The sequence below is a fragment of the Neofelis nebulosa genome, chromosome 9 (genome assembly GCF_028018385.1).
Source record: "Neofelis nebulosa isolate mNeoNeb1 chromosome 9, mNeoNeb1.pri, whole genome shotgun sequence".
Taxonomy (NCBI): Eukaryota; Metazoa; Chordata; class Mammalia; order Carnivora; family Felidae; genus Neofelis; species Neofelis nebulosa.
Genome location: NC_080790.1, coordinates 81,003,714 through 81,031,202, shown reverse-complemented (window position 1 = coordinate 81,031,202; position 27,489 = coordinate 81,003,714). Strand labels below are relative to the sequence as shown.

Here is a 27,489-nt window from a genome sequence, read left to right as displayed (position 1 = left end):
ATGACAACTTAGTAAAAATGCTACCTACAGGTATGATTTGGGTTTCTTCAAAAGACCATATTCTCGGGGTGCCTGGATGGCTCCGTCTGTTGGACGTCTGACTTAGTCTCAGGTCATGATCTCACAGCTTGTGAGTTGGAGCCCGCATCAGGCTCTGTGCTGACAGCTCAGAGCCTGGAGCCTGCTTCAGATTCTGTATCTCCCTCTCTCTCTGCCCCTCCCCTGCTTGTGCTCTCTCTCTCTCAAAAATAATAAACATTAAAAAAAAAAGACCATATTCTCCAACTGGACACTATACACAAAAACATACACTAGAAATAAATGTATTAACATAACTTCCTCTATGTTACAGGCCCCAAACAGAAAATAAGGGCTATTCCTGAAGAAAGATAAATACCCACACTGAAATTGCTTTGGGCTCAAAGTACATTCATGTATTAACATGAGGCACTGTGTTTAAATGCAAATATAAATCTACCCATTACTATGTGACTTTTGAGGAGAGGCCTTTTTTTGAGTAAACCACTCCACCAGCTCTATACCCCCCAGCGCTTTCTCTCTTTCCTTTTCTGGGACCATCTATTTATCATCAGTCTCTGTGGTGGTGAGGGCCAATCTGTATCTTAAGCTTCAAGCCCAGGATGGGACTCCCAGTAAACATGGTTCTGTTTGTTCTCCAGCAGCCCCTCTTTGTATAAACAGATGTGGTGGGAAGGGAAGGAAAGCCAGATCTCTGTGAGGGGTGGGAGGTCTCCTTTCTGGAGAAGCTTCCAGGCTGCAGCCCTGAGCACAGGGACAGGATGCATTTCTTGTTCAGGCAGGGGAACTTGCAGTTCTTCCAGAGAGGGGCTGTTCTCACTCTCCTCCACCCTCCACCCCCTTCCTTTGTTCCTGGGAATGCTGTCTGGATGTCTCAGGCATCTCACTTTTGCCAGAGCAAACATTTCCAACAAGGCTTATGCTAAGGAGATATTAGGAAGACAGATTTTTTTTTTTCTTCTCTTCAAATGCACTGTAGATTGGGATTTGGGAAGTTAGCCCTTCACACCTGTACTTTCTCCCCTATTCACATTCTCTTTGTTCTTTTGTAGCCATGTTACTACCTTCAACTAATGAGGGAGGATTTTAGGGGCTGAGAGTTGTCGGCTTGTAAAATAAAAATTCCATTTTCTCAAACTATGTTGATACTCACTCTATCTTAATTGTTTTGCATTTTGCACATTAGTTGTGGATGCTAATAAAGGAAGGACTATCTCAGAGCTGGGGGAAGACAAGGGGGCTGAACATTTTGTAATCCATCCCAGATAGGTAAGAATTCTTATTGGTCTTTTCTTCTTCCACATGTTGTCCAGACTTAGTTGGTTAATCCTCATTCAGAGGTCAGGGAGGTGAGGAGGACTGATGGAGGGATCCTGTGACTTCTCTCCAAGGGTCTAGATTTCTGGTGGCTCCAGTCAGTGGTCCTTGTTGAGAATGAACAAAGGGGAGAGTATGGGAAAGGCCTCCGGAACCACAGGGAATTGGGGGTTTGGTGCAAGTGATGGAGTATAACCACACTGCTCTGTACTGTTCTCTCCAGGAATTCTCTGGAATCCTCAGTGAGGCTCCCAGAGCTGTGGCCAAGAGGACAGGAAAGTCAGGCAACTGAGGGAGGGTTCTGGTTTCGGCCAGCTGTGGTGGAAAAACAGGGCCATGGTCCTGATCTAGGCACGGGCTTCTCAGCACATTTGTAAAAGTAAGGGAAGGGGGGAGGACTGTTCTTAACAATCAAGGAAGTCATAACAAAAAGGACCTGATTTTTAGCAGCCACAAGGATACTCTGTCATCCTTCCAGCTGACAATATGCCACTCTCCAGACAGGAGATGGGGCGAGAAGTTAACAGTCTACACCCAGAGGCCTGTCCCCTCTCCCAGTAAGAAATAAAAAGAAAGAAGGTTAGTTTCCAGGGACGGCCAGCTGGAGGATGCTGGGACCCCCGCTGTAGGCCAAACTGCAGGTCCTGTCAGAAGAGGTTTCCTCCCTTTCACTTAACTTACTGACTCCAGATATTTTAAACGATTTGTTTACAGCGCGGCTGCAGGCAGCTCAGTTAACTCTCCCGGTGCCTGGGGCGGCCAGGGAATTTCCCAGCACGCCCTCCAGTTCTGCAGCCTGCACTCCGCCCGCGGGAGCGCCTGGCAGGGTCCGGGGAATTCTGGGCCCCCAGAGAAGTGCGTGCTGCCCGGGCAGGGCCGGGTGGGGCCGGGCAAGGGCGAGAGGCAGAAGATGCGGCAGGCCGGGCCCGGCTCAGCATCCCGCTGCGCTCGGCACCGCCGCCTTTCCCTTCTCCCCGGCTCGCAGGACCGCCCCAGGAGGCCCCGGGCGGCGGCGGGTCAGACGGGCCTCGGGGTCGCAGGGCGAGTGGGCGGCGCGGCCTGCGAGCGCCGCGGGACCCCGGTGAGCGGCGCGGGGAGCGCAGGGGCGCGCGGGGCGGGCGCGGCGCGGGGCTCACGGCGCGCGCGCGCCTCGGCCTCGCCCGCGCACACGCGCCTCCCCGAGGAGAAAGAGGCGGGCGGGCGGGCGCAGAGCTTCGCGGCGGCGGCGGCGGCGGCTGCAGCGGGCCGGGCCGCCGCGAGGGAGGGGAGGAGGGGCGGGCGCGGGGAGGGAGGGGGGCGAGGCGGCGGCGGCGGCGGCGCGGCGAGCTCGCCGCTCTCTCCTGAGTGTGCCTGCGCGCGAGCCGGAGAGCGGGTGAGTGCGCCGGCCGCTGCCGCCCGCCCGGCGGACCGGGAGTCGGGGGCGGGGGGCGCCGGGAAGCCCGACCCGGGGGCGGGCAGCGGGCGGGCGGCGGCCGCTCCGGCTCGGCCGGGATGCACCTTGAGCGGCGCCTTTCGTTGCAGCGCGCGGGCGGCCCGAGCCTCGGCGGCGGCGGCGGCGACGGCGGCGGCGCTGACACCTCCCACCATGGACAGCTTCGACTTAGCCCTGCTCCAGGAATGGGACCTCGAGTCGCTGTGGTGAGTCCCGGTGCCCGCCGCCTGGGCAGGCGGGAGTGGCGAGGGGCGGCCGCGGCGGCCCGCGCGCCCTTACCTGGGCCGGGGGCTCCGGGCGGCCGGCCGCCGTGGGGGTGGGGTGGGTCAGGGGCGCCAGCCCCGCCGGCTCCTTCCTGCCTCCCCGGGATGGATGCACGGCCGCCTTCCCGTCTTCTTGCCCCCCTTTCCTGTCCTCTCCCTCGGTGCTGCCCGCCCCAGCCCAAGGGCTGGTGATCTGGGGAGCCAGGGGCAGAGCGCAGCCATGGAGAGAAAAAGACCCGATTTCTAGAACGTGTCACTAGTGCCTGGGGATCCACCCCTCGGCCCCTAGCCCCTCTCACCTCCCTTCTCTTAATCTGCGCCCTCCCTTATCTCCGAGAGCCTCTGGTTCACACCACCGACCCCCTGGAGTTGGTGCTGCTGCGAAGTGCCCTTAGAGGATGCTCCAGCCTCCTGCCTGGAGGCGCCGGGTCTGGGCGGCTACATCTTTTCTGTCTCCTACCCACTCCCACCCGAGATGGAAAGTGAAGACCGGGGGCAGGGGGCGAGTGCGGGAATTCCAGAGGCCTTGGCCCAGGGGGACTCGATTCCTCGAGGTTCACAATTCCTTTGGGCCCTTTCTTCACACCTCACTACAGTTGTACTCCTCCTCCTCCTCCTCCTCCTCCTCCTCCCCACCCCGGCGCCCCGCGTGTCCCTTTATTCCACGCTCACAGCTCGTAGCCTGGGGAGCGGGCGGCCGGGGGAGCACTCCGGGATCTGTTGCTCCGTGTTCTCACGTTGAAGAGCTGCTGTAGGTAAATCGCCGCTAGAAGCAGTTTAATTCTCGTTGCGGGTTTCTTAAAAATCCCATTGGCTGCTTCAGCATCCCTCTTATCCCCCCACCCCCGGCTCCTAAATGTTTTCACCCAGCCCTATTCAGGTGGTAAAATTACTGCCCGCATATTCCTGGAGGAACTTGTGTTATGTTTAATATTTACGGGAATGAACAGCTGCTGGAACAAGCATATTAACTGCACTCTGTTCTGCCTCTGGTAATTTTTTTTTTTTTTTGCTTTAATTCAGTAAAGAGTTCACATGTGTCTAAAACTGCAAGTGGTGTGCACATGAATATGCAATGTACAATTTTAAAACTAAACTGCTTTAAGATTTACAGATTGTACAGATGATATGTGGATTATTTCAGTGATTTGGGCTTCTGGTGACTTTGATCTTTCTGAAGCCAGGTGTAACAAACTAAACTGGACACAAAGCAAGTGCATTATCGAGCAGTTTCTTATACAAGATCCGGTGGAGGATGAGTAGCTCTGCATAATGCTGCTGCTTGTAAAATACACAAGGATGGGCCCTATTGTAATAAAACTTTTATATATTACACTGGAAACTTCAAAGAGCCAGTGCAGAAAGAATATGAAACATGTTATTACTCTATAAAAGTTGCTAATTACTGTCTTGTTGCTCCTGGGGTTATTTCAGCCTTTCATTTACAGATACCTATTATTTTACAGGTTTACATTTAGAAATGTTGGTTTCTGGCACAAATTCATTAGGTTTCTAGATAGAAACTGTGCTTTAAATGACTTTTGCTTTTAAAAGACAGTTTTTGAGTCAAAGGGAAGAACTTACTGTTTTGGCATGTTTTTATGGTGCTTGTCAGCTTGCTGACTCAAATTGAAGCCCCCTCATGACTTTCATAAGTACTGTTGTGAAATCACCAGCTATACTCTGTGGGCTTTTCCAGTACAGGGTCTAAGCTTTATTTCTCTTTGCATCCTTAGTTTCCAGCTGGGTTACAACTGGAGCACAGTTACATGTTGCATGTCTATTGCATTGACTTGAAATTTACATTAGCTAGGGTACATGTATTCTTTTTAAAAATGAAAAAACTAAGCATTTTTTAAAAGTTGCTGTACATACAATCAGAATTTAATCAGTGCATGGGTTTATCTTTGGTTTATGAAAACGTGCAGGCTTTCTTGCTTACAATATAGTAGGACAGTTTGGCTTAACTGAAAGAGTGTCTCAAGTTTGCAAATGTAAAGTTTACATTTGATAAAGGCTAACATATTTATGATATGTTAAAGATCAATCAAACTACTTGAGTATGCATTTCTAACACAGACCTTTTCAGTCATGGATGAATTTTTGCATGGTATTTTCTAACTCGGTGTTATGGTTTATTTTTAAGTTTATAAGTTTTTAAGCTAATGGTTTATTCTTAAGCTTATAAGTAATCCAAAATAACTAACATCGAGTACTTTCTGTGTGTTAAATGTTTTCGTATCCATTGTTTTCTTATTTGAATCTCATAACAATCCTGGAAGTGGTAAGTGGTAGGAGTCCCATTTAGTAGATAAGGAAGTGGAGGCTTTGAATGGTAAAATGACTCCACTGAGACCATAAAGCAAATGACAGTAGAAATTTTAAGTTAACATTGACTGAATGCTTACCATTTATCAGGCTCTAAGTATATTACATGTTTTAGCTCATTTAGCCCTCAGAGCCACCTTAGTAACAGCATATACTGTTACTATTCCCATTTTACAGGTCGGGAAATTGAGGATGAGAAAGGTCAGGGGTAACCTGCCCAAGGTCACACATCTAGAAGTGGAGCAGCCATATTCGAACCAGCCATTAACTTCTCAAAACTCAGTTTTCTGACCTTAAATCCAGTGTATTTTCTACAGAGCTGCAGATGTCTCCCAGTTCATGAGGGTGGCTCTGAAGTTAATTACAAAACAAAACCTTGATGGACTGGAAGTTAAGGTTCTGTCAAAATATCAAAGAAAGAGAAGGTCAGAGCCCTAAAAGATATTGATCTAAAATTAAAAATCTAAAAACAGAATACCATGATTTGGGAAATTATGCCTGCCCTATGTGAATTAACCTATAAATATCTATAAGTTTAAAATGAATACCACTGAAAACTTCTTTTTTTAATTCATCTTAGAAAGACACCTGTTTTCTTTGGAGAGGCTGGGGGAAAGTACAGGTTAATGGCAAAGGAGAATGGTATTTTAATCCCTAACAATTCTTTCTAACTGGTAGACATTGTTTACCAATAAAACAGATTGCAGTTTGTTAGTTGTGACTGTAGCTTTGAACCTGTCTAGTCGTGGCAGAAATTGTCCCCAAATGCCTGTATACACAGTATAAAGAAAAATGTTCAGTATTGTTGAAAAAAATCAATATAGACAATCTCTGTTCAATATTCAAGAACCATCTCCTCGGCCTCTTTGCACCCACTCCCCATACTGTCGAAACACCCATAATTATTTTTCAAAGAGGCCTTTAGGGTCTAAATTATCCAGATAGCTGTTTCAACTTTTCCTTTCAGCCTTACTTAAAGTTGAAAAGGGTAGCCCTGGGGCGCCTGGGTGGCGCAGTCGGTTAAGCGTCCGACTTCAGCCAGGTCACGATCTCGCGGTGCGTGAGTTCGAGCCCCGCGTCGGGCTCTGGGCCGATGGCTCACAGCCTGGAGCCTGTTTCCGATTCTGTGTCTCCCTCTCTCTCTGCCCCTCCCCCGTTCATGCTCTGTCTCTCTCTGTCCCAAAAATAAATAAAAAAGGTTGGAAAAGGGTAGCCCTAATTTCTACTTCTAATTTCACTTCCTGTGTCTGGTTTGAAGCAGAATCTAACCAAGAGAGAGCTTGGAACAAGGTGAAGGCACTCATTCTGCAGTGGCTCCATAACTTCACTGGGTAGAATTGGACCCCTGAAGAGTTGGGGATTCAGGAAGTTTGTAGGGGCAGAAATTCTGAGGAATAGCATCTCTTTCCAGCCTCCCACTCTCTTCCCCTCTTCCTGTCTGCTCCTTCCTGTTCTCCGCCAGCTTTTGATCAGTCACTAGACATGTAAGCCATTCCTCAGGGCCTTTAAAATAATGACCATCCTTTTTACTAGGTTAACCATTACTTTCACTGCTGTAAGGGATACAAATATGAGTAAACTGGGTTGTACATGTGATTATCTAATAGGGGAATGATATGAGTATATAAAGGAAAAGGAGGTTTTCAGCACTGGTGATTCAGAAGAGAGAAAGACCATATTTGGGACTGGGGTGGGTGGTAGAGGAGGGAAATAGGAAAGATTGAGTTTAAAAAAAAAAAAAGGCTTCCATGGAAAAGGTGGCCTTTGAACTAAGCCTTGGAAGATGAATGGGATTTTTACAGATGGTGGGGGTGGGGGTATTGAGAGGACATAGAGGCATCTTGAGCAAAGAAAGAACTTGAACAAAGGCTTTCATGGTGTCTCTGAAAGATCCTTTTATGAATCATGGTGGAATTACCTATACCAAGTATTTTAAAGATGCCAAACTTTTGTAATTATGAGGTAGTTTTAGTGAATGGGAAAGTGTTCCAAATGAACTTAGTAAAAAAATTGTATTTAATCTTCCTTTAAATATAAAACATTTTAGTTATTGGGGAGAAAGTCTGTCAAAATATAATAGAAATACTCAGATTTCTCTGTACTACTCCCCTCGCCGTATCCCTCCCCACCCCACCATAGGTTCACATAGGCCAGAATCCATTTACTTTTATTCAAATAGGCATTATACTTTATCTTCTTTCAGATTGGAACCTTTGAAGTTGTGATAAATGGATTGTTTCATACTCATCAATTTGTTTGTTCAGTAAGCATTCACAGAGTATTAGACATTACTATATGATAGGTACTATAGAACAGTGGCTTTCAAACGTTTTACACCATGATGACTCACAGTAATAAACACATTTAACATTGCAACCCTTTGTGCGTACACATACACATAACTGAAATAAATAATTGTCACAAAATAACACTTATCCTTACTATGTGTGATGCACTTTGATATTTTCTATTTTATTTCCATTCTATTAAAAATTTTTTTTTTCCATCTGTCCATGGGTTGAAAACCTCTTGCACCCCCGTGTTCCAGTGGGGGAGGGGAGTGAAGCAGAGCCCCTAACAACACAGGGATGCTTCCCAGTCGAACCTGCTGACATATTTGGTTCTCTTCAAATAAACTGCCAGCGGACATGCCCAAGCCATGGCTTCATCTATGCCTCCTTTAGTTAGGCTTCCCAGGCCCTGTATAGTGTCAGAAAACTGCTCCAGATTCCTGATCTTGACCCTCAGGTACCTTGACCCTTTCTTACCTTCCTGGAAAAGCAAACATTTTAAGGCCTACTGCTATCCCTGTTGTTGGCTCTTAGTGTCAAAGCAGTTCACCAGAACACAAAAGGCAGAAGGAGAGGTGCACACAGGGACCCTCCACATTCTGTCTGCAGGGTGATGGGTAGAGAGCAGGCCAGTTGGTTGTGCTCATTGTCCATGGCCCTAAGCGGCTGTATGGTTGGCAGCAGTGCTTGTCTTTAGTTGAGAGCCCAGAGCATACCCACAGCTTGGGAAAGGTCTCAGCACGTGAGGGGATGAAAATATTTCCCTAAGTGGTTTTCAGGGCTAGGGCCCGTGGGCTGCAGCCTCGAAGGGGGCTTGTTGCCTGGGTGCAGGAGGTAGAGAGGTGTTGATGGGAAGCAGTAGAGCACTGGGGGCAGGGAGTTGAGTGCTGCATCCATTTGTGAGAAGCATCAGCCTGGCTGTGGGTAGGTGTGTTTTGGAGAAAACCAGGTGGGAAGACTGGTTGATGCCTGGTGTTGGAGTTGAGGACTCAGGCTTGGCTGGGGGCCACACTGTTACCAGAGAGGATGTGAACTGGGTGTGCGGATGAATTTTAACCAAATGTCTTTTGATGACGATGAAGATGAGTATTGTGTGTGGGGAAATGATTCCTTCCTGTGTTCCAGATTCTCTTTTGTGAAAATGTAGGAGGGTTATAAAATGCTAGGAATCTATTTTGGGAAAATGTCCCTGTGAACCAGAATGGGTCTAATCAATGACACTTCAGATGTAGCAACTTGTACAAAGCCCTTTGGCATATTGTTGGTTAGCATCGGAGTCAAATTAAGAAAAAAAATAACCTCAAAAGGAATGCAAGATTTTTTGTGTATAAATGGAATTTTTAACCTGGAAGAAGTTTGCCTGTTTAAATTTTCTTTATTTTGAAAACGAAGCCTTGGTAGCAAAATCAAGGCCATAAAAGACAATTTTAATATCATTTAATGGTAACATAATGTTTCCTTGTTTTATTTCAAAGTGAAATCCATAAAACTTATTTTAAATGTTGCCTGTTCTCTTTTGTCTGGGAATTTAATTGAGGTTTCTGAATTCAGCTGGCTCCAACCTTGCTTTCTGTTTGGCCCTGGGCAGCTCACGATTTTTCTCATTTCCTATTCTCAGTCTTGGTTTAATCACTTATAAAATGACAGCACTTATACTGGCCTACCTCATAAGGTTGTGATGTTAAGTAATAAAAGTGTCAATTGCTTTGTGAATGCCAAATGTAGTTCTTTTAATACCCTTTGCTTCCTTAAAAAGTCTCTTTATCATAAACAAGGAAGGATACAGAAAGGCCACATTGGGTCAGGTCATCCATCTGGTACAGAGTTCTCTCTCCAGCAATGGGATCCAGGGACATTTTAGAGTGGAGGTTGGTTGGTAGTTTTTTCTTAGTTGTATATCATAGTCTAGCAGACAAATACACCCTTACTTGTGGTTGTACTAACATATGTAGATATATTAACCATTACATAATCTTTGATGTTTCACTGAGAATGTATTGAATTACCACCCATTACATCAAATGACTTCATTTGGCACTGTGGGTCTCATTAAATTATGTCAGGCTAATCATAATTTAGTTTCAATAGAAACAAAATACACAGTTATTACCAGGGTAAGAGGACACCGCACCATCCAAGAAACTAAATGGGTTTAGTCTGCATAAACTAAACCCTGGGGACATGACAGGGGCCCTGGAGGGGTTGAGGGAGTTTTACTGGGAAGCAGGCATAGAGTTGTTCTGGGTTATGTAAGGGCACCAGTAAGTTCAGGGGGTATGAGAGTATCTAAAGGGGATGTGACCCGGCTGTCTTAGGGTAACAATTACCTGTCTGTAGGAGGCTTATAGATGCTCTGCCCGCTACTCTATAGAAAAGATTCCTGGGTATGTGGACCAGCAGCAGTAAGTTGTCTGAGTTCTTCCAACTTCATAATCTGTGATCATTTCCATCATAGGAGAGCGGGAATCAAAGTATAGAAGTCATTAATTTTCCCTTGTGTATTTTCCCTTTGTAATTTCTCCACTCACATGTGGAGGATGGCATAGAGGGTACTTAAACTTCTTCACATAATTTCTTCCCAGGGGGCTCATTGTTAGCTGAGGTAAACAAAAAGGACTGTAATTTGAAGACCACTCTAACATAACAACTCAGCTTAGAGTTATGTGTTAACTTGATGCTGAAAATAAGTTTAATTTTACTTTTTTATGGACAGGAAATTAGTTTTCAGAAATCCTCTGGAGTGCTGTAATATGAATCTGTTAGTCTTGGTTAAATCTTTGTTGTCATACCTGTACTGTTTACCTGAGTTATGAAGTGACAGAACAAATTTTATGTCAATGTTCATTGAAATGTTAATTAGTTATCTGGCAGTTTAGATAGAAAAAGCCTTTACTCTAGTGGATCATCACCGGTTCTGGGAAATAATCTGGTTTTGTTTTCCAATTTCAAGATATATTTGTTTTTCTATAAAATATATCTTGAGGAAGAAAAGACCCAGCGCTTAGAAAACTATTTTGAGAACACAGGTCAGCGTACTTAACTGTCACCCAGGCCAGTGCTTCTCAGACATTAATGTGCCTTCAAATAACTTAGGGATCTTGATAAAATATGTATTATGACTTAATAGGTCCAGGGTGAAGCTATGATTCTGCATTTAAAAAGAATCTCTGTTAACATACTACATATTCTTTTTATTTGAGGGGAGGGGTTGTATAATAACAGTACAATTCCATAATGCCAGGAAGTTACATTCAGATGCAGCATTTATTTTATTTTTGTGGGTCTTTATAATACAATTTTGATGAGTGAGGGGGTGGTTAATTGTATCCTAGTGGGGATAAAGTGGTAAATAAACATAAAAGCCTAAGTAAACAAAGTTTGTAATAAATAGGCTAATCACTTTTTATAGCATTACAGTTGTTGTTAGTCCTTCGAAGGCTGGGTCCTTCTGCATCAAGAATGAATGCTCAGAGTAGCTGGATACAGAATCTTACACTTCTGGATTTGTTAGGGAATCTCAGTCCTTCCTGTGGGTGCCCAGGACTCAGACCACATGTCTGCCTTCTCTCCCAAGCCATTCTCTCTTTGGGAGGGAATGGGGGATGCAGGGTGCAGATTGGAGGCAGGTTGGTAGTGGTGGGGGAGAGGGGAATGACTGCACAACCCTGTGGCCAGCATTACAAATTGCAACTTTCCTAGTGTCCTGGGAGAAATCAAAACTCAAGCTCCAAGTGGAACCAAGGGTAAGTCTCAGACACCTCACATGGGAACCTTCTATCCGATTGCTGCCAACTACTGTCTCCCTCAGCCCTGACCAGAATGCCCTCCTGAGTCCATCCAGTGGGCAGGCATAGCTGCCGTTCCTAGGCTTAATTTTCCAATTCTATTTCATTAGAAAAATAAGTGCAGATAGGAATGATTATGTGAGCAAATATAACACAGTTGACTTTGAATGTGCTGTCAGGTTGGCAGGAAATTTATTTACTTTATCTTCTTAATGAGAGAGAGAGAGAGAGAGAGAGAGAGAGAGAGTGTGTGTGTGCGTGTGTGTGTGTGTGTGTGTGTGTGTGTGTGCGCGTGTGCATGCCATTCTCTGAAATGGTGCAGAAGACTGTTGCTGATTAAGAGCAAGCCACATTGGGTGTAAACAATTGTGACTATTTCAGATTTGGAAAAGAAAGCTGATTTTAAGGAATGGTAGTGACCAGTTCAAATCTTGCAGCCTTGGGACACATGTGAACCCACAGAGGAAGTGCTCACAATAGCTTTTAGCCCATTGTTTGTGGCAAGACTCCTCATTTCTACTTTTAGTGGCCATGATGCTGCCTTATACATCATAATCCAGTATGCTGACTAATTGTGTTTAATAATTTCTTTTAATTATGCAACATTATATTCCTCTAATTTAACTTTTCTCTCAGGTTGGGGGGAGGTGAGGGAAACTATTTCCCTCAAGCATGAAGATAGGTCAAGCCCATAATAAGGAAGGCAAGTGTTTGGTTATTGCTTTGGTTTGTAGTAGTATTACCAAATTAATGTATTTTCTTTTACACGAGAGAAAACACTATTTATTGCCTATCAGTATATGGTACAAATCACAGAATAGTCAGGTGATTTAGACAACTCTCAACAAAACAAAACAAAAACAAAAAGGACTCAGAGTCAGCCGTTTGCTCTGTTGGGTCCTAAGAAGAAATACCCAGGAGTTCCTTAAGAACAAAAAAGCAGCTGATGATGGTCAGCTAAATTCTGAACTTTGGTTACATTATTCAGGCTTTTGGCCTTGACTGAGAAGATAGCCATCGGCATGGCCCTCTCTACTTGCTCCCTTTCATACCAACCGTATTCCATGGCGGAGAGCATACTGGTGTCATTTTTCAGAACTGAGCAGGAAAATGCTGTTGGAATTTGAGGACTTTACCTGAGGCTGAGAGGTCTGTATCTTCAAGGGCCATGGACTCTGCAGCTCACTGAAATAGAGGCTCAGGATCCATAGTGTTTTGGTCCATCCACTTTCTGAAATGTCCTGCCAGGTCCTCTCCTGGTCTGCAGCAGTGGTGAAAATGAGGATTCACCTTGTGGGAGGGTGGGACCCTTTGAGCAAAATCTCTGAGCTGTCTGTTTTCCTGAGGAAATAGGTAGCAGCATCAGCAGTAATGGGAAAACCATATTATTCCAACCGACATCCATATGGAAGAGCCTTCTCTTTTTGATGTAAAATCAAATGGTGTAATATTTTCCTGTGGTATACCAGTTGTACCTCTGGCTGTGTAACTCTGTAGGATGAAGCCTTTGACCTACCCTGCGTTGTCCGGGCTCAGGTTAGGGTGATGCAGATAAAGTCCATGCTGTGTCTGAGCACCAGACACATCTGCTGCTGCAGGGTATTCGGAGTGTGGGACAGATGTTGCGTGCAGAGCCTGCTGCGTCCTCAGAAGTGTGTCCATGTGTAGTGCAGGGCTGCTTAGCTGGTACCACATGGACTCTCCTATTTCTGTTCCTTTCATTGAAGATAGGTCCTTCTCCAGAATATGGCATGACTTCTTCTGAGAACTAAATCTTTAAGGTGACTTTCCTTTAGAGTGTTTTGTTCTGTTTTTGATAAGTAGATTTTAATCTTTTAGTATGAGCAGAATACCTGAGAAAAGTCTCTTGTGGGAGAGCTGGCGTATTTTACCTGCTACCTAGCCACCTTCTCCCTCCCTCCCTTCAGCTTGAATGAATACTCCAAGGCTGAGTTAACAAGTTCTCAGTATGGAAATTAAATATTTATAGTCTAAAAAGGAAGTATGGTATTTTAGTTTCTAATATTTAGGTAGATAATTAGTTACATAAATTAGTTTCTATTCTTTTCCTTACTCTTATCCCTCAGCACGACAAAAGTAATATTTTAAAGTCCTAGAATATCATATACAATAATATAACACAGTATAGATACTTTAAGCTGCTCTTTGTAACTTTCTTCCTCTAGATTTATAGGTTTCTGGGTTGAGATGAGCAGCCATTTATTGAACCATACACAGAAGTTAATAGACCACTTTTCTAGCCCTTGATGTGTTTATACTTTAGCCTGGAACAGATTATTTCAAATAATCTCAGTAGAGTTTTTATATGCTCTAATCGGGAATCCTGTGGAGTACATAAAAGGGTACCCTACTCAGTGTGGAGTTTTAGGGAAGATTCCTGGAGAAAATGACATCTAATTTGAGTTTTATAGGATGAATAGGAATTAGGCTGGGAGTAGGGTGAATGTGGGTGGGTACAATGGTGCAAAGAGTGAGCAAAGGCACAAAGGTGGAAAGTAGCATGTTGTGAACAGCAGTGAATGCAGATACGTTACAGGTCTGAAGCATTCAAGATGAGGAGTAGCAGGAGAGGAACTGGGGGAGAGGAGCCCCGGGAGCCAGGCCTTTGAGGGCCTTGCTTGGCATTCAGAGAGTTTGAACATTTTCTATTAGATGATAGTCTGCTATTGAGGGTTTTGAGCAGGAGAACAAAATGGTCACATTTTCTTTTTGTTTTTATTTGTAGAAGGCATTGTCCATGGATGAGTCTGGTGCCTCTGAGGGGCCACATCTGAAGGATCAGGAGGTCAGTCAGGGAGTGCTGGCTGCCAAGGCTCAGCCAATGAGGATGGTGGGGAGGAGGCAGCGGAGAGGTGTTTAGGAGATTACATTGGCAGAATTTGCTGACTGACTAGACAGATGAATCAGGGAGGATGAAGGACCAAAGATGCTTTTAGAATACTTAGCTTGTGTGATGAGGTAGGGAATAGAAGAGGAGGAGCAAGCTGAATGGAGAAAGATGAAGTGGTTGGATTTAAATATGTTGCATTTGAAATGCCTTTGGGCCATCCAGGTAGAATTGCCTGTAGAAAGTTTGTGGTTCAGAAGGTTAGGACAGAAATAAAGATTCGGGAGTTATCAGCATACAGGTATAGATGACATCTGTGGTTTGGGCAAGATTATCCAGGGAGAGAGGAGAAAATGAGAATTAAGCTGAGGACCCAGAGGGGTAGTGGGAGGGAAAGCAGCCCTTGAAGGAGGTTGAAAAGAAATGGTTGGAAAGGTAGGAGACCATGAGAAAGTGGCATCCCAGGTCAACTGCTTTAGAGTAGTCATTTAACATGAGAAGGTTGAGGTGGTTTATGGAGTTGGCAGTGGGGGTGCAAAAAGGAATGAGAGATGTGTAAGGGGTGATTATGAATGGTCTCCTCTTGAAAGGAAAGATGGGGCAAATGAATGGAAGCATGTCTCAGAGAAGGAACAGGGCAGGCTGGGCAAGGCCCAGAATAAGAGGAAGAACGTGTGGGTGGTTATAGATGTAGATACAATAGGGGTGGTGGGTGGAGACTTTTTAAAAACGTATCTGTGAGAAAAGGAAGTTTCAGGGCATGGAACCATAGAGAAGAAGATAGTATTGAATATTAGACTCTTAAATGTAAATAATAAATGTTTCATAGATAGTTTTGAACACATGACTAATGAATGAAAAGTCTGCATAAGCCACTTTAGCATAAATCTATGTCATACCATCTGTAATTTAATTAGAATGTTTTTTAAAGTAATTTTGATTCAGAAGTAATTGGATGAAGCTACATAGCCAGGAAAAAAATTGTAGATTTTTTCTAATTGAAGACTGTTTAAAATGGATTTTTAAAAATTGTTTTCAAACACACAAGACTGACAGAGTCCGATGCCTTAGGATGTTGTTCTGACATAAAATGGCTGTATCTCCTTAGAAAGGTACCTTGACCTCCTATCTCAACTTTAACCCATACCCATATGATTGCTGCCCAGTTTTGGACTTAGAATGACCTCAGATTCTCCAGCTGGATGACAGCCCACTGTGGTCTGTACAGTGAACCTAAGTGATGTAGTAATTGTTTCTACAGACTTCAGATTTGGGTACTTTTTATTCTTTTGATTCCCTTCTATTATCACTGCATTAATTGCTGCTACAGAACATAGGATAGTTTTACATCAAATTGCCTGATTCTGGCAAACCAAGAGATGAGTCATTACATATTTCTTTCATACTGAATTGTGAAATCAACATTCCCTAAAGGTTGTTTATGACATCTCTCAGGTTTGTCTACTTACAGATAAATTAAAATGACAAAGTGGGTTAGATGCTAGGGTTGTAGTTTGTTTTAGTCAGCTTTTGTCAGGCAATGCTGTGGTAATAACCCCTGGATCTCAGTGGTTTACAATCTCAAAGTGTAATTCTTAGCCATATTACGTGGCAGTTGAAGGTCAGCTGTGCCCTAGTGTGTTTTCTTCATTCTGGGACTTAGGCTGACAGAGTGCACCTTTTTGGAACATGCCATCCGCTGGGTGGAGGGAATAAAGGAGCTTTTGCTGGATGTGGAATACTGTCATATGGCTCCCATTTCATCGGCCTAATCAGTCATAAGCCCAAGCATGACATTGGTAGGGAGGGCAAAGATTCTCTTTTCATAAAACAGCACTGTCAGTCACATGGCAGCCAGCAGGAAGGCATAGCCTTGTAAAGGGAGGCAATGAAAAATTGAAAACAATGATATAGTCTATTATGCAATTCATCAGTATTTTGTTGTTGTTGTTGAGACTGTTAATTAGTATTTTTAAATTAAAGGAAAATAGCAAGATTCAGAAAAGAGCTCCCAGAATTGTCTGGTAGCATATTATAAAAGTTTTCTGTCTTTTGGTCTATGGTTTTCTTTTTATTGGAATTTTTCACCTTTTTTGAATTCACATTGCAAAAAGAGTACCTGATGAAAAAAAGTTAGTGAAATGCTTTTATCCAAAGAGGCAAAGTTTCCATGTTACTGGCTTTACAATATTAGGGAAATTATTTTTGAAAGCATGTGTGTAATATTTTATTTTTAAGCAATTTGCCTTTATCATGTATGGTGTAAAATATTATTATTCGATTATTATGTCCAGGTTCTTAATAACTTGACTTTGCTTGCCACTTACTAATTAGAATCAAATTGTGAAAGAAGAGTAAAATCCATGTATAAATTGAAAGGGAATCAGGGAATAAACTATCTGATTTACAGAAAAGAAAAGTTGCATCCATGTTTTCTTTAACTAAAGCTTTGCTTATAGCTTGAGCCTGGTTTTGATTTTTTTTTTTTTAAACAAATTTAGACAACAAAAGAAGATGTCGTAACCTACAAATATAGACGGGATGAGAATTGTCCATTGATGTGAGTGAATGAATGTTTCTTTATTGAGGTTCTGAGGGTAAAGGGTATGAAAGAAATTTCTTGGAACCTAGCAGGACCTCTCAGGGCTTAGGCTTATTCTTGGTTCAATTTATGCCTTACAGATTTTAGAGTAGGCTAGGTCTGTATTCAAATCTTCAAAAAAGAAATAAAGGTAATGCTTTTCTGCAACAGAGACCAATTTTCCTTTCTGTATATGTTTGATTTATGTTACCTAAGAAGCATGTTCAATACTGTTGGAATAAAATACCACTTCTATGTTAATTTTAATGAAGTTGAAGAAGGAAACAGTCTACACCAATATTGTGAAGTGCTTGATGGTGTTTAAAATCTCTGGGAGACTGGACCAAAGTGAGAATATAAACTAAATGAGAGAAAATGTAGTCATTACTTTCTAGTTTGTATGAGCACCAAGATGCAATATTTTGAACTAATTGCAACTGCTATAAAGTGCTTTGAAGAAGACCCATTAGAAGAAAAGTAACTTGAATAGATTAGTATTCTTTAGTGAGCCTGGCAGAATTTCTTTCGTTGCTTCAAAATCTTTTCTGTTTCTTATCACTTAACTTTCTTGGCCTACAAACAAAAGTATCTTTCCCTTCATATTTTCCATAATTGTGTGTATACCGGGAAACACTTCTTTTAACCAAATATTACGTATAGTTTTAAAAGCGAAAAATAGGGGTGCCTGGACGGCTCAGTTGATTAAACATCCCACTCTTGATTTCCGCTCTCATGGTGGGAGGATGGAACCCCATGTGGGGCTCTGGACTGAGCATGGAGCCTGCTTGGGATTCTCTTTCTCCCTCTCTCTCTGCTCCTTTCCTGCTTTCAGGAGTGCGGGTGCACTTGTGTTTCTCTCTCTCTCTCTCTTTTTCTCAAATAAACTTTAAAAAGAAAAGCCAAAATAAATTCTGAATTTTATATTTATATATCTCAGGTTGAGATTAATGAAATTAAAAAGCAAGCTTCTTAGTTGCTAGTATTTGGTGAGGGGATCATAAGTTATTGATACTTTTACTTTCTTTTTCGTGTATGTGTGTGTGTATATGTGTGTGTGTGTGTGTATTCCTTTGCGTTTTGGACTTTATATGTGCAAGATCATGTCATCCTTGAGTAGAGATAGGTTTGATTCTTCCTTTCCAATCTGGATACCTTTTTTTTTTTTTCTTGCCTAGTTGGCATGTTAGAATGTTTATTTTTTTGAGAGAGAGAGAGAAAATGCACATGCACATGTAAGTGGGGGAGGGACAGAGCTAGAGGGAGAGAGAGAATCCCAAGCAGGCTCCGTGTCCAGCCCAGAGTCTGACACAGGGCTTGATCTCAAAACCTTGATCTCACAATGGTGAGATCATGACCTGAGCTGAAATCAAGAGTCAGACACGTAACCAACTGAGCCACCCAGGTGCCCTTAGAATGTTTAGTACAATGTTGAATAGCAGTGGCAATAGAAGACATTCATGGCTTGTTCTTGGTCTTAGGGGGAAAGCACTCAGTCAATCACTATTAAGTATGATTTGTTTGTGGGGTTTCATAGATGCCTTTTATTAGGTTGAAGAAGTTCCTCTGTTTTTAGTTTGTTAAGCATTTTTATCATGAAACAGTGATTTTGTCAAGGCTTTAGACATTCTATGGAGGCGACTGCGTGGGTTTTGTTCTTTATTCTATTTATGTGGTCTGTTATGTTGACTGATTCTGATATGTTGTAACAACCTTGCATGCCTGGAATATTTCACTTGGTCATGGTATATAATGCTTTAGTATGTTGCTGGATTCATTTTGCCAGTATTTTGATGAATAACTTACTTTTTTGAAAACAGACTTTCTGTCAGTTTATTCTTCAATATTGGAAGTTCATAAGCACTGGAGAGAAAAATAAAGGAATATGACTTTCTTAGGACTTGGCCCCATGGAAATATGGAAACTTCATTTCTACACATACTCTGAATGGCTGTCCTTTAAGTAATAATCAAATTTCAAAATATGCCAGCCTGAGTACTCAAGTTCAGAAGCTTACATAATTGTTATCTAAAGAACTTTACCTGGACATATGCTTAAAATCCCACATAGTGTTTTTTCTTATATGACACATTCAGATTTTAGGTCCTGACCCTGTGGAAGTCACTTAAATTTTTCTTTTTAGCTGAGTTTCCTGATCAGTAAAACAGGATTATGAAGAGCAAATAAAATATGGTATGTGAATGTGCTCATAAGATATTATATAATGGTAAGATTCAATTATTTATATTTATATAACCAGGTAAATATAACTATTCAGCACCGGGCACAAATTCAAACAACTTCAAGGGCCAAACAGACCAAGTTAATGTTTGAAGCAGTTACATAATTGGATGTGATGGGGCCTGTGGCCAGTTGGAAACTTTGCAACTTTGCTTTAGTACATTCAAATTCAATGGAAAACAAACAAAATAGAATGAAGAAAGCAAACTCAAATTCCTACTGTCCTGGCCAGACATCACACATCTGCCTGCTCTGTGAGACCCTATTTGGTGACACCCTATTCAGGGATGGAATGTAAAGACCTGGGGTCTAGTTTCATTTCCACCATTGAGGAAATTCTTTTTTATTTTATGTTTATTTTTGAGAGAGAGAGGGAGGGTGGGGAGGGGCAGACACAGCGTCTGAAGCAGGCTCCAGGCTCTGAGCTGTCAGCACAGAGCCTGATCCAGGGCTTGAACTCATGAATTGTGAGATCATGACCTGAGTCGAAGTTGGATACTTAACCGAATGAGCCACCCAGGCGCCCCTTACCATTGGGGGAATTCTTAACCTCTCCTAGGCTTCATTTTCTCATTTGTAAAATGCAGATGATGTATGCCTTGCTGACCTCCAAGGGCTGCTGTGAGAGGCTTAAGTAGAATCAATGTGAAAGTGACTCAAAAACTATTCAAGCCTGTATAAATGTAAGGAAAATTGTTGTTTCTCAGTTTCTAGAAATCTTAACTTTCAGATGATGATACTTGTTAAGAAGGTTTCATAGATAAATGTTGGAAAAACTGCAAAAGGCCAGCTAGAAAAGTCTCCTTTCTATAGAATGAGCTTGGTAATAGATGTAAACCCATTTAATGTATTTTCTAGACTTGAATTGTTACCTGGATCTTGCCATTATCATTATAGTGAAAAGAACCATTGTCTTGTTTTTCTCACCATTACCTTCTATTAGATATGTGAATTATTATGACAGCAAAATAGGCTTCATAATTCTCACAAACCAGATATGTTATTTATAAGGGCTTTCTGTGGTTTCCTTAACAAATAGAGTCAAAACTGGTACCTTTTTTGGTGCCCTAAGATTAGAAAAAGTGATTTCTGCGGTTTTCTGGCTGAAGTCAATCAAATGCTAATATCTTGAAGTCTCTGTAAGAGGTTCTTTTGGAGCAAGATGTAAACCAGCATCTGTATAAAATTGCCAAATAGACCTTCAGCAGTATTTGTGGCTCAGCCTACCAGTTCTCAGTCAGCAGGATATAGTCCTAGAAACTCATGGTCCTAAGTTTATTGAGGTCCTATTAAGTGTGAAGCACTGTGCCAGCTTGGGAACACAAAAGTAATGTGGTCCCTGTTCCAAAGAAGCATGAAGTCTGGTTGGAGAAGCAGTCTCCATGAAGTAGCTCTAGAATCTGGACTCATAGACTATTAGCTTGTCTCGAAGGAGCCCTGGAGGTCATCTCTTCAGCCATTTCCTTCAGTTTACAGCAGAAAAAACTGATGCCTATAATTAAATGCTAATATCTGAGGGATAGTCCAGGTGTTCTCAAATCTAGCTGCTTCCCAGAATCACCTGGGTCTACAGACTCTCTGGGGTGGGGAACCAGGAGTTCACACTGAAGTGCAAAAATCCACAGTCCTGGGGGATTCTGGCAGAGCTAGTTTGCTTAGTGGATTTGGGAATGGTACCAGCCAGGTTGTTAGTGGTTTCGGAATTGAGAGTTTAGGGAGTTCATTGAGAGGCCAAGAAAGGGCCTGATGGGGAGTTTGCATGTTCCAGTAATGGGTGGGTAAGATTGAGGTGACCAAGATGTTGGGTGAGGGCATGGCGTTGGGGATTGCAATGACCAAGGTGATGAGCAAGATGTTTTACATCATGAGTCTCTCTTGGATAGCAAGGTGCTGTAGGAGATTTCATACATTTGCTTTGAAAAAGAGCTATGACACGTGCAAGACATCTTAAGAGTCACTTTGTTTGTTTGTTTATTTGTTTGTTTTGGTCAAGGTTTTAAGAACGTATTTGATTACATTACAGGTAACTACAATCTTAAATTCATTGTATTTGACTAAGCATTTTTTTCTAGTTTGTTACTAATATATGGTTAGTATCTTCATTGGCTTTCCCAAATTGTTTTGAGACAGACATTGATAATTTTGTAAGCTCAATTCCTATATTTTTTGGTGATAAAGTATTTAATATGCAGTGTGCTAATAAATATGTCTGGATAAAGAAGTGTACTATAGACAACCAGTAAAAACGCTAACACTTACAAACTATTCTTTGTTGAAAATAATTCTATTTTCTCAAGAAAGTGATATTTGTGATATTTTAAATATTATTAAGATACATGAAGTTGGACACAGTCTTCATAATAAATAAATGTACTTACCCAGTATGTATAAGATACCACACAATTTCCTTTTTATAAAATGTCCACTTTATATTTACATATGTAGTAATTTCATAGTTATGCATTCTGTATGCATTTTATAGTTATGTTGATTCCACTGTCAAAATGAAACTGTTTTTGTACTGGAACAGTTCTCCCTAGTCTGTGAGTTGGTTGAAGGCAGTAACCACATAGTAATGATTAAGAGCACGGACTCTGAATCAGATGACCTGGGTTCTTATCACCCCGCTTTGTTGCTTGTGGGTAACTATTTTGTCAACTGTGAACTCTGGGAAAAAATAATACCTATCACAAAGGATTGGTGTCAGGACTAAGTGAGTTAATCTGTGTAAAGTGCTTTAAAGTTATTTAGTTAATACCTCTCGTTTTATACATTGAGGAATCAAGGGTTTATTCTAAGAACTTGCTCAAGATCATTAAAAAATGAAAACCAAGACCAGAACCCAGACCTACCTGATTCCCAGGCTAGGCAAGAAGGGAAGAAAGTTGCTTCTCTCTGAAGCACTTTCTTCAGTGTTTTGTCACCTGGTCTGGCTCTCTCTCAGTCCCTCTGGCCCTCCCCCCAACCCCATGCCAAACTCTCATCTCTCTTCTCAATCCCATTCTTCCTCTCTTAGCCCTGTAAAGCCGTATTCTTACCCTGGAGGTCAGGGAAACCCCAACATCATATGCACATTTTTCTTTTTGTCTTTTCTGAGAAGAGAGCCTACAGCTTTAATTAGGCTCCCCAAAGCATCTGTGACCCCACTTCCTTGAGAGTGGAAGTGGCTCTAGCAGCAGCAGGTTTACATTATGAGCAGAAGCTGAGGTGGCTGGAGAAGTATAAGAACTGCATTCCTTTGTTAGTGTTTCCAGCTGCAGAGGAAGGAGTGGGTACTAATAGGGATGCTGGGCAGAGCCATTCTGCCAGGCTACAGGGATTTTATCATGAATACACTGTCAAATCTCTTCTTGGCTATGTGAACAAGTAGGAAGCTTGGAGCTCTACAGCCAGAGCATAAAGACAATGCAGGCCATGGTTTGGAAAGCAAGCCTGTAAGAACTCAGAGCCTACAGGGCCCTCTCTTCCTCTGTCACTTCCTTATGGCATCGTGGGAGTCCAGTGGCTTACATTTGCCTTCATTACAAATGAGCTGATTGACCTGAACTTTCTCACAGTGGTGCATAACTGCTAAAAGAAAAATTCTGCTGTTCTGTGTTTAAAATAAAATTAAGGGACCAATGTTGTGTATAAGGACTTAGGAGTTCAAATGCATTTTGATATTGTAAGAACCATTTTACAAGAATGCATATCACCTTACATGCCAAAGGCTTTTCAAATTAATTGTAGTTTGAGTTACCCTACAGGTTACTACTCAGTGGTAAAATTGTGACCAAATAGCTTCAAATGTCCCTTTTGCTGTTACAAGGTAGCCCAACATTTTTTCCTTCATTATGCAATATTTAAATGTATCACACAGCAGCTTTACCATAACTGATGGCAACGCACTTTTTATAGCAGTGGCAGGATCAAGGACTTTTTAATATAGTCTGGCTAGACACCAAGAGTGCAGAAGTGATCCATTTCTTCCCTGGCAGTTAGGTGGAAAACAGGGCATGTTGGGGGCATTTAGTTAAGCATGGCCAGACAGGAGGGCTTTATCAGGATGAAAGTATTTTGCCAAGTATGTGTGATAATGCCAGGGTTAGCTTTGGGACTTTGGACCTGATCTATATTTAGCATCCAGAAACCACCATGGGGCTGTCATTGGTTAGGAGTTTCCAGTCACAGTTCTTTGTTAAAGTTAGGTAATTTAGTTCATGTAGGACAGTGGTGTACTGTTTGTTCTAAAGTTTGTTAGTTCACTCATTAATTTATTGATATTTCAACATATCTGTTTTTCCTGACAATAGGTTTACTTCTAGGACATTTGTAGAAGGATCTGAATCATTTTTGATGAGAGAAACTCATAATGAAAACATAAGAGCAAGAAAACATTAGAGAGCTTATAAAGTTTCACAAACCTTCTTAAAGAGCTTTCCAAGGAAGCAGTTATTAAACATTACTAAATCAAGGAAAGAAATGTCAATAGGAATTTCCTTATTTAAATGAATTTTCAAAAAACCCCTCACATACACAAGATCTTTCTGTTATGTTACATTTCGTTTCCCCCCCAGTAGACATATTTATGTCTCACACAGGTTGCCTGTTGACTGGTATGGGAGAGCTGCTGAGCACTGAAAGTCAAATGTGGGCTTAACTTCTGACCATGCCACTCACTACAATCTGGTTTTTTATTTCTGTATCCATAAAGTTTGGGTGATGATTCTGTCCTGTCTACCTCATGGGGTTGTGTAGATATTAAATGAATGAACAGTGACTTACTCTCAGCACCCAATAAATTATAACTATTTTTCCCCCAAAGATTCTGTGCTTCTGAAGGTGAATCAAAGTCAACTGTGTGGAGGTCCTATTCCTAATCAAAGTTTTCTCTCCTCTCCTTTTGTCTGTGAATTTAGAACATGGGTGGGAGATGGGCCAACAGTAAGAGAGGTGAGAGAGGCAGTGGAGGCCACTGGAAATTTAGGCAGGTGGAACGAAATGTGAGGACTCAACAGAACCTATCCGTTGGAGGAACTCACTAGGTAAGCAGGTGGTCACTGAAGTTGTGGGGATTTTTATTTTGTTTTTCTAGCTCTGTTTGATGTGGCCACCCAGGGACTTTCCTGTCTCTAGATCTGAATAAAGGGGAGAAAATTGCTTTTAGGCAGAATCTACTTGTTATAATATAGGGACCACCTCATGGCTAGAGAGAAAACAGGCCTCAGAATCAGGATCTTTTCTTGCATAGAAACCTAATCATACCCCTTCCTGAAGCAGTTTACCTGATTGTACTTGCGGATTGTGGGCTTGACTCACTCTTTTGTTGGCTCTGCCTCCTGCAGTAAACTTAGGCGTATAAGGTCCATTCTTTCTGTGCTTTTGGACTGCCATTCAGGCTGCATTGCTGGTTTCTGCAGGTGTCTGCTGTTACCTGACTTTTTAGCTGCCTGCTCAATCCTCATTATAGCTTCTGGATAACCACTCAATCTGCTCCTAGCCCAGAAAAGGCCCCACCTTTGGTTCCCAGCCTTGTGTTGATCATCACCCTGGGTTTCTGTAGAGCTCTTCCCTTTTGGAGAAGTACAGACTTCAACGTCCAGGCCCTTTGGCAGCACCCTGGGGCAGGGAGCAGCATTTATGTGTTTTGCTAGAGGAGGAGGTGAGTGACCCAGCTGATAGGATACAGGTTAACCTGAATGATTATCATAGAAAGTTAGCTCTGTACAGTAGGCATTCTATGTCCCACTTGACAAATGGGGTCAGTGTGACTCTGAGGAGTCAAATACATGTGTAAGTGTTGTGGCCAATGAATGGTGGAGTCAGGGTTGCATCCTTGTTCTGTCTGATAGGCAGAGGGCTTTTTTTTTGTTTGTTCCCAGAAGAGGACAATGCCCGCGTGCTCGAAAGTAGAAATTTGCCTGAGAAGCCTCCAAAATGAACTGATTCTTTTTTTAAAGTTTATTTATTTTTAGAGAGAGAGAGAGAGGGAGAGAGCAAGAATCCCAAGCAGGCTCTGTGCTTGCAGCGCACAGCCTGATGTGGGACTTAAACTCACAAACCGTGAGATCATGACCTGAGCCAAAATCAAGAGTCGAGCACTTAACCGACTGAGCCATCCACGTGCCGCCCACCCCCCCAATGAACTGGTTCTTCAACTTTTTATTTTTTTTATTTTTTTTTATTTTTGGGACAGAGAGAGACAGAGCATGAACGGGGGAGGGGCAGAGAGAGAGGGAGACACAGAATCGGAAACAGGCTCCAGGCTCCGAGCCATCAGCCCAGAGCCTGACTCGGGGCTCGAACTCACGGACCGCGAGATCATGACCTGGCTGAAGTCGGACGCTTAACTGACTGCGCCACCCAGGTGCCCCGTACTGGTTCTTAATCTTTATGTGTAAATTGGTCATTTAGCCCAAAGAACACAAATTATTTCCTTCAAGGAGAACATCTGAGGCAAACTGGTTAGAACTTGGTGCGTGACTGTGCTTTTTTTTTTTTTTTTTTTTGCATCATCTTTCCTCCCTCCCTGCTTTCCTCTCTTCCTTTCTTAATTTATGTAGCCAAGATGGTGGGCTTTACTTTTGCCTCTAGTCTCTAGATTTCAGGACAAAAATTTATTGACAAATCTGCATATGGCTTTTTTTCCCCAGCTTTAGCCAAGGCCTTGGATAAAAATGTAAAGGAAAGCCTTCCAGACGAACTATATTAATGTTTTAATTAAAAGTAATATATTCTTCGACACAGCTAAGCAAAATTGCAATAAACATCCATGTAATAGTGTACAAATAGCGATAATGGTTAAGAGCTACTAATAATAATAACATCCTGTCTACATTCTCTCTAGTCATCTAGTCATCTAGTCAATAACCTACCATAGCAGGGAGAACAGGTGAGGAAACCAAGGCACACTTGGGCTTATGTGCAATTGTGACATTGGACATAATGTCATTGTACTATGCCATGCTGATTATAAAGCAAAGCAGGTACTCTGTCTCATCTTTTAAAGGATATTGCAGCTCTTGTAACCCTTTTTTTTTTTTTTTTTGTGATCCTTATTCTTAGTTACTTTCCTGTGCCTGAGTGCTCGAGTATTAGCACAGAATGTTATATACTACTTAAGTGATAATGACAAGAGTAACAGTGAAGTGTGTGGTTAGAGCAGGGAAAACTGAAACCAAGATGTTCTGTCTTCATGGCCAGGAGCTCAGGAGCACCAGTCTCGAGGGAGGCTGACTTCTTACTCTTACAGTGAATCTGGTAGCACCCCATTCACCCAGCACTCAGACACAGCACATGCATCTGTCAGACTAGCCTGATAAGCTTCAGATCAAGGTATGGCGACCACCAAAAGTTTAGATAGTGTTTATGAAGCTGGGGAACTTCAGTTTCTGTTGAAGGGCCGGAGAAAGTACAATTCACATTGTGGAGTTCTCCCCATTTCTGAGAGTGAAGCAGGGACCAGTCAATTCCAGTTGAATTCAATGCACACAGATTGTGTGTCCATCATAAAGTAAGTGTGACAAGAAGAAGTGTGTCCAGATGGTGGCTGCCCAGGGGAGTTGACAAGTTAGTTGAGAAACTTGAATTCTGCTAGTTAGCTTATTTCTAGTGGGCTTTTTTTTTTTTTTTTACGTTAAGTATACTTTCCTATATACAGTACCTAATTCCATTTGACATAGTATTATTCTCAAGTTTTTATCCCTTCGTTGGGAGGTGTTTAGAAGTCCATGTGACTCAGTTCTTTGTGCAGCCGAGTGAGCCTGTTCTCTGTGTTGTCATTTACACCACTGCTTAATAGCAAGACTTAATGTTGCAGGTGGGAGCAGAACCTCCTGAGACATTGTTTGATTTGTGCTTCTGGGTCAAGACCAAGTCATATATGTGTACTCTTGTGGACTGGATTCTTTGACTAAATGAAAGATTGAACTAGCAGTCTCTAAGTCTCTTCCCTCTCTACCCTTTTGATTTTGATTCAAAATAATAAAAACAAGCAAGCCTTATAAAAAGCTGTGAGTTTGAAGTGGCAAAAAATCTCTTCAGTGTTTCAGATGGTGTTTGTAGAATCCACAACTTGACATTATATGGGTATTATAGTATCTTCTGCGTTTCAGCGGAAGCTGAGTTCACCTGGCTCCAAGATGTCCATCTCTGGCAATCTAGCACTCCGTCTCAGTGTATGAGCTAACATACTTTCAGTCGGTTTGGTTTGTCATGGATTTGCTGGCCAATCTGTACTGCTTCCTAGCTGGAATATGCAAAATATGTACATTTTACTAATTGACATTTATTTCAAGAAAAAAATTGCCAAAGGAATCGGGGTGGGGGAAAAGAATGTGTTTCTGTGGGATGGAATTGCTCACAATACAGGCATGAGACAGGAAATTT

General features: G+C 42.4%; 1 protein-coding gene across 9 annotated transcripts in view; it reads left to right on the top strand.

Moving 5' to 3' along the window:
- The window catches only part of AFF3 (ALF transcription elongation factor 3), a 575,522-nt gene that overhangs the window by 39,517 nt on the left and 508,516 nt on the right, over positions 1-27,489 (top strand). For all 9 annotated transcript variants that reach the window (XM_058684423.1, XM_058684426.1, XM_058684420.1 and 6 more), the window contains exon 2: positions 2,878-2,994. In XM_058684423.1, the coding sequence (XP_058540406.1) occupies positions 2,942-2,994 (53 nt within the window). In that variant the 5' untranslated portion in view covers positions 2,878-2,941. The remainder of the gene's footprint in view (positions 1-2,877; positions 2,995-27,489) is intronic.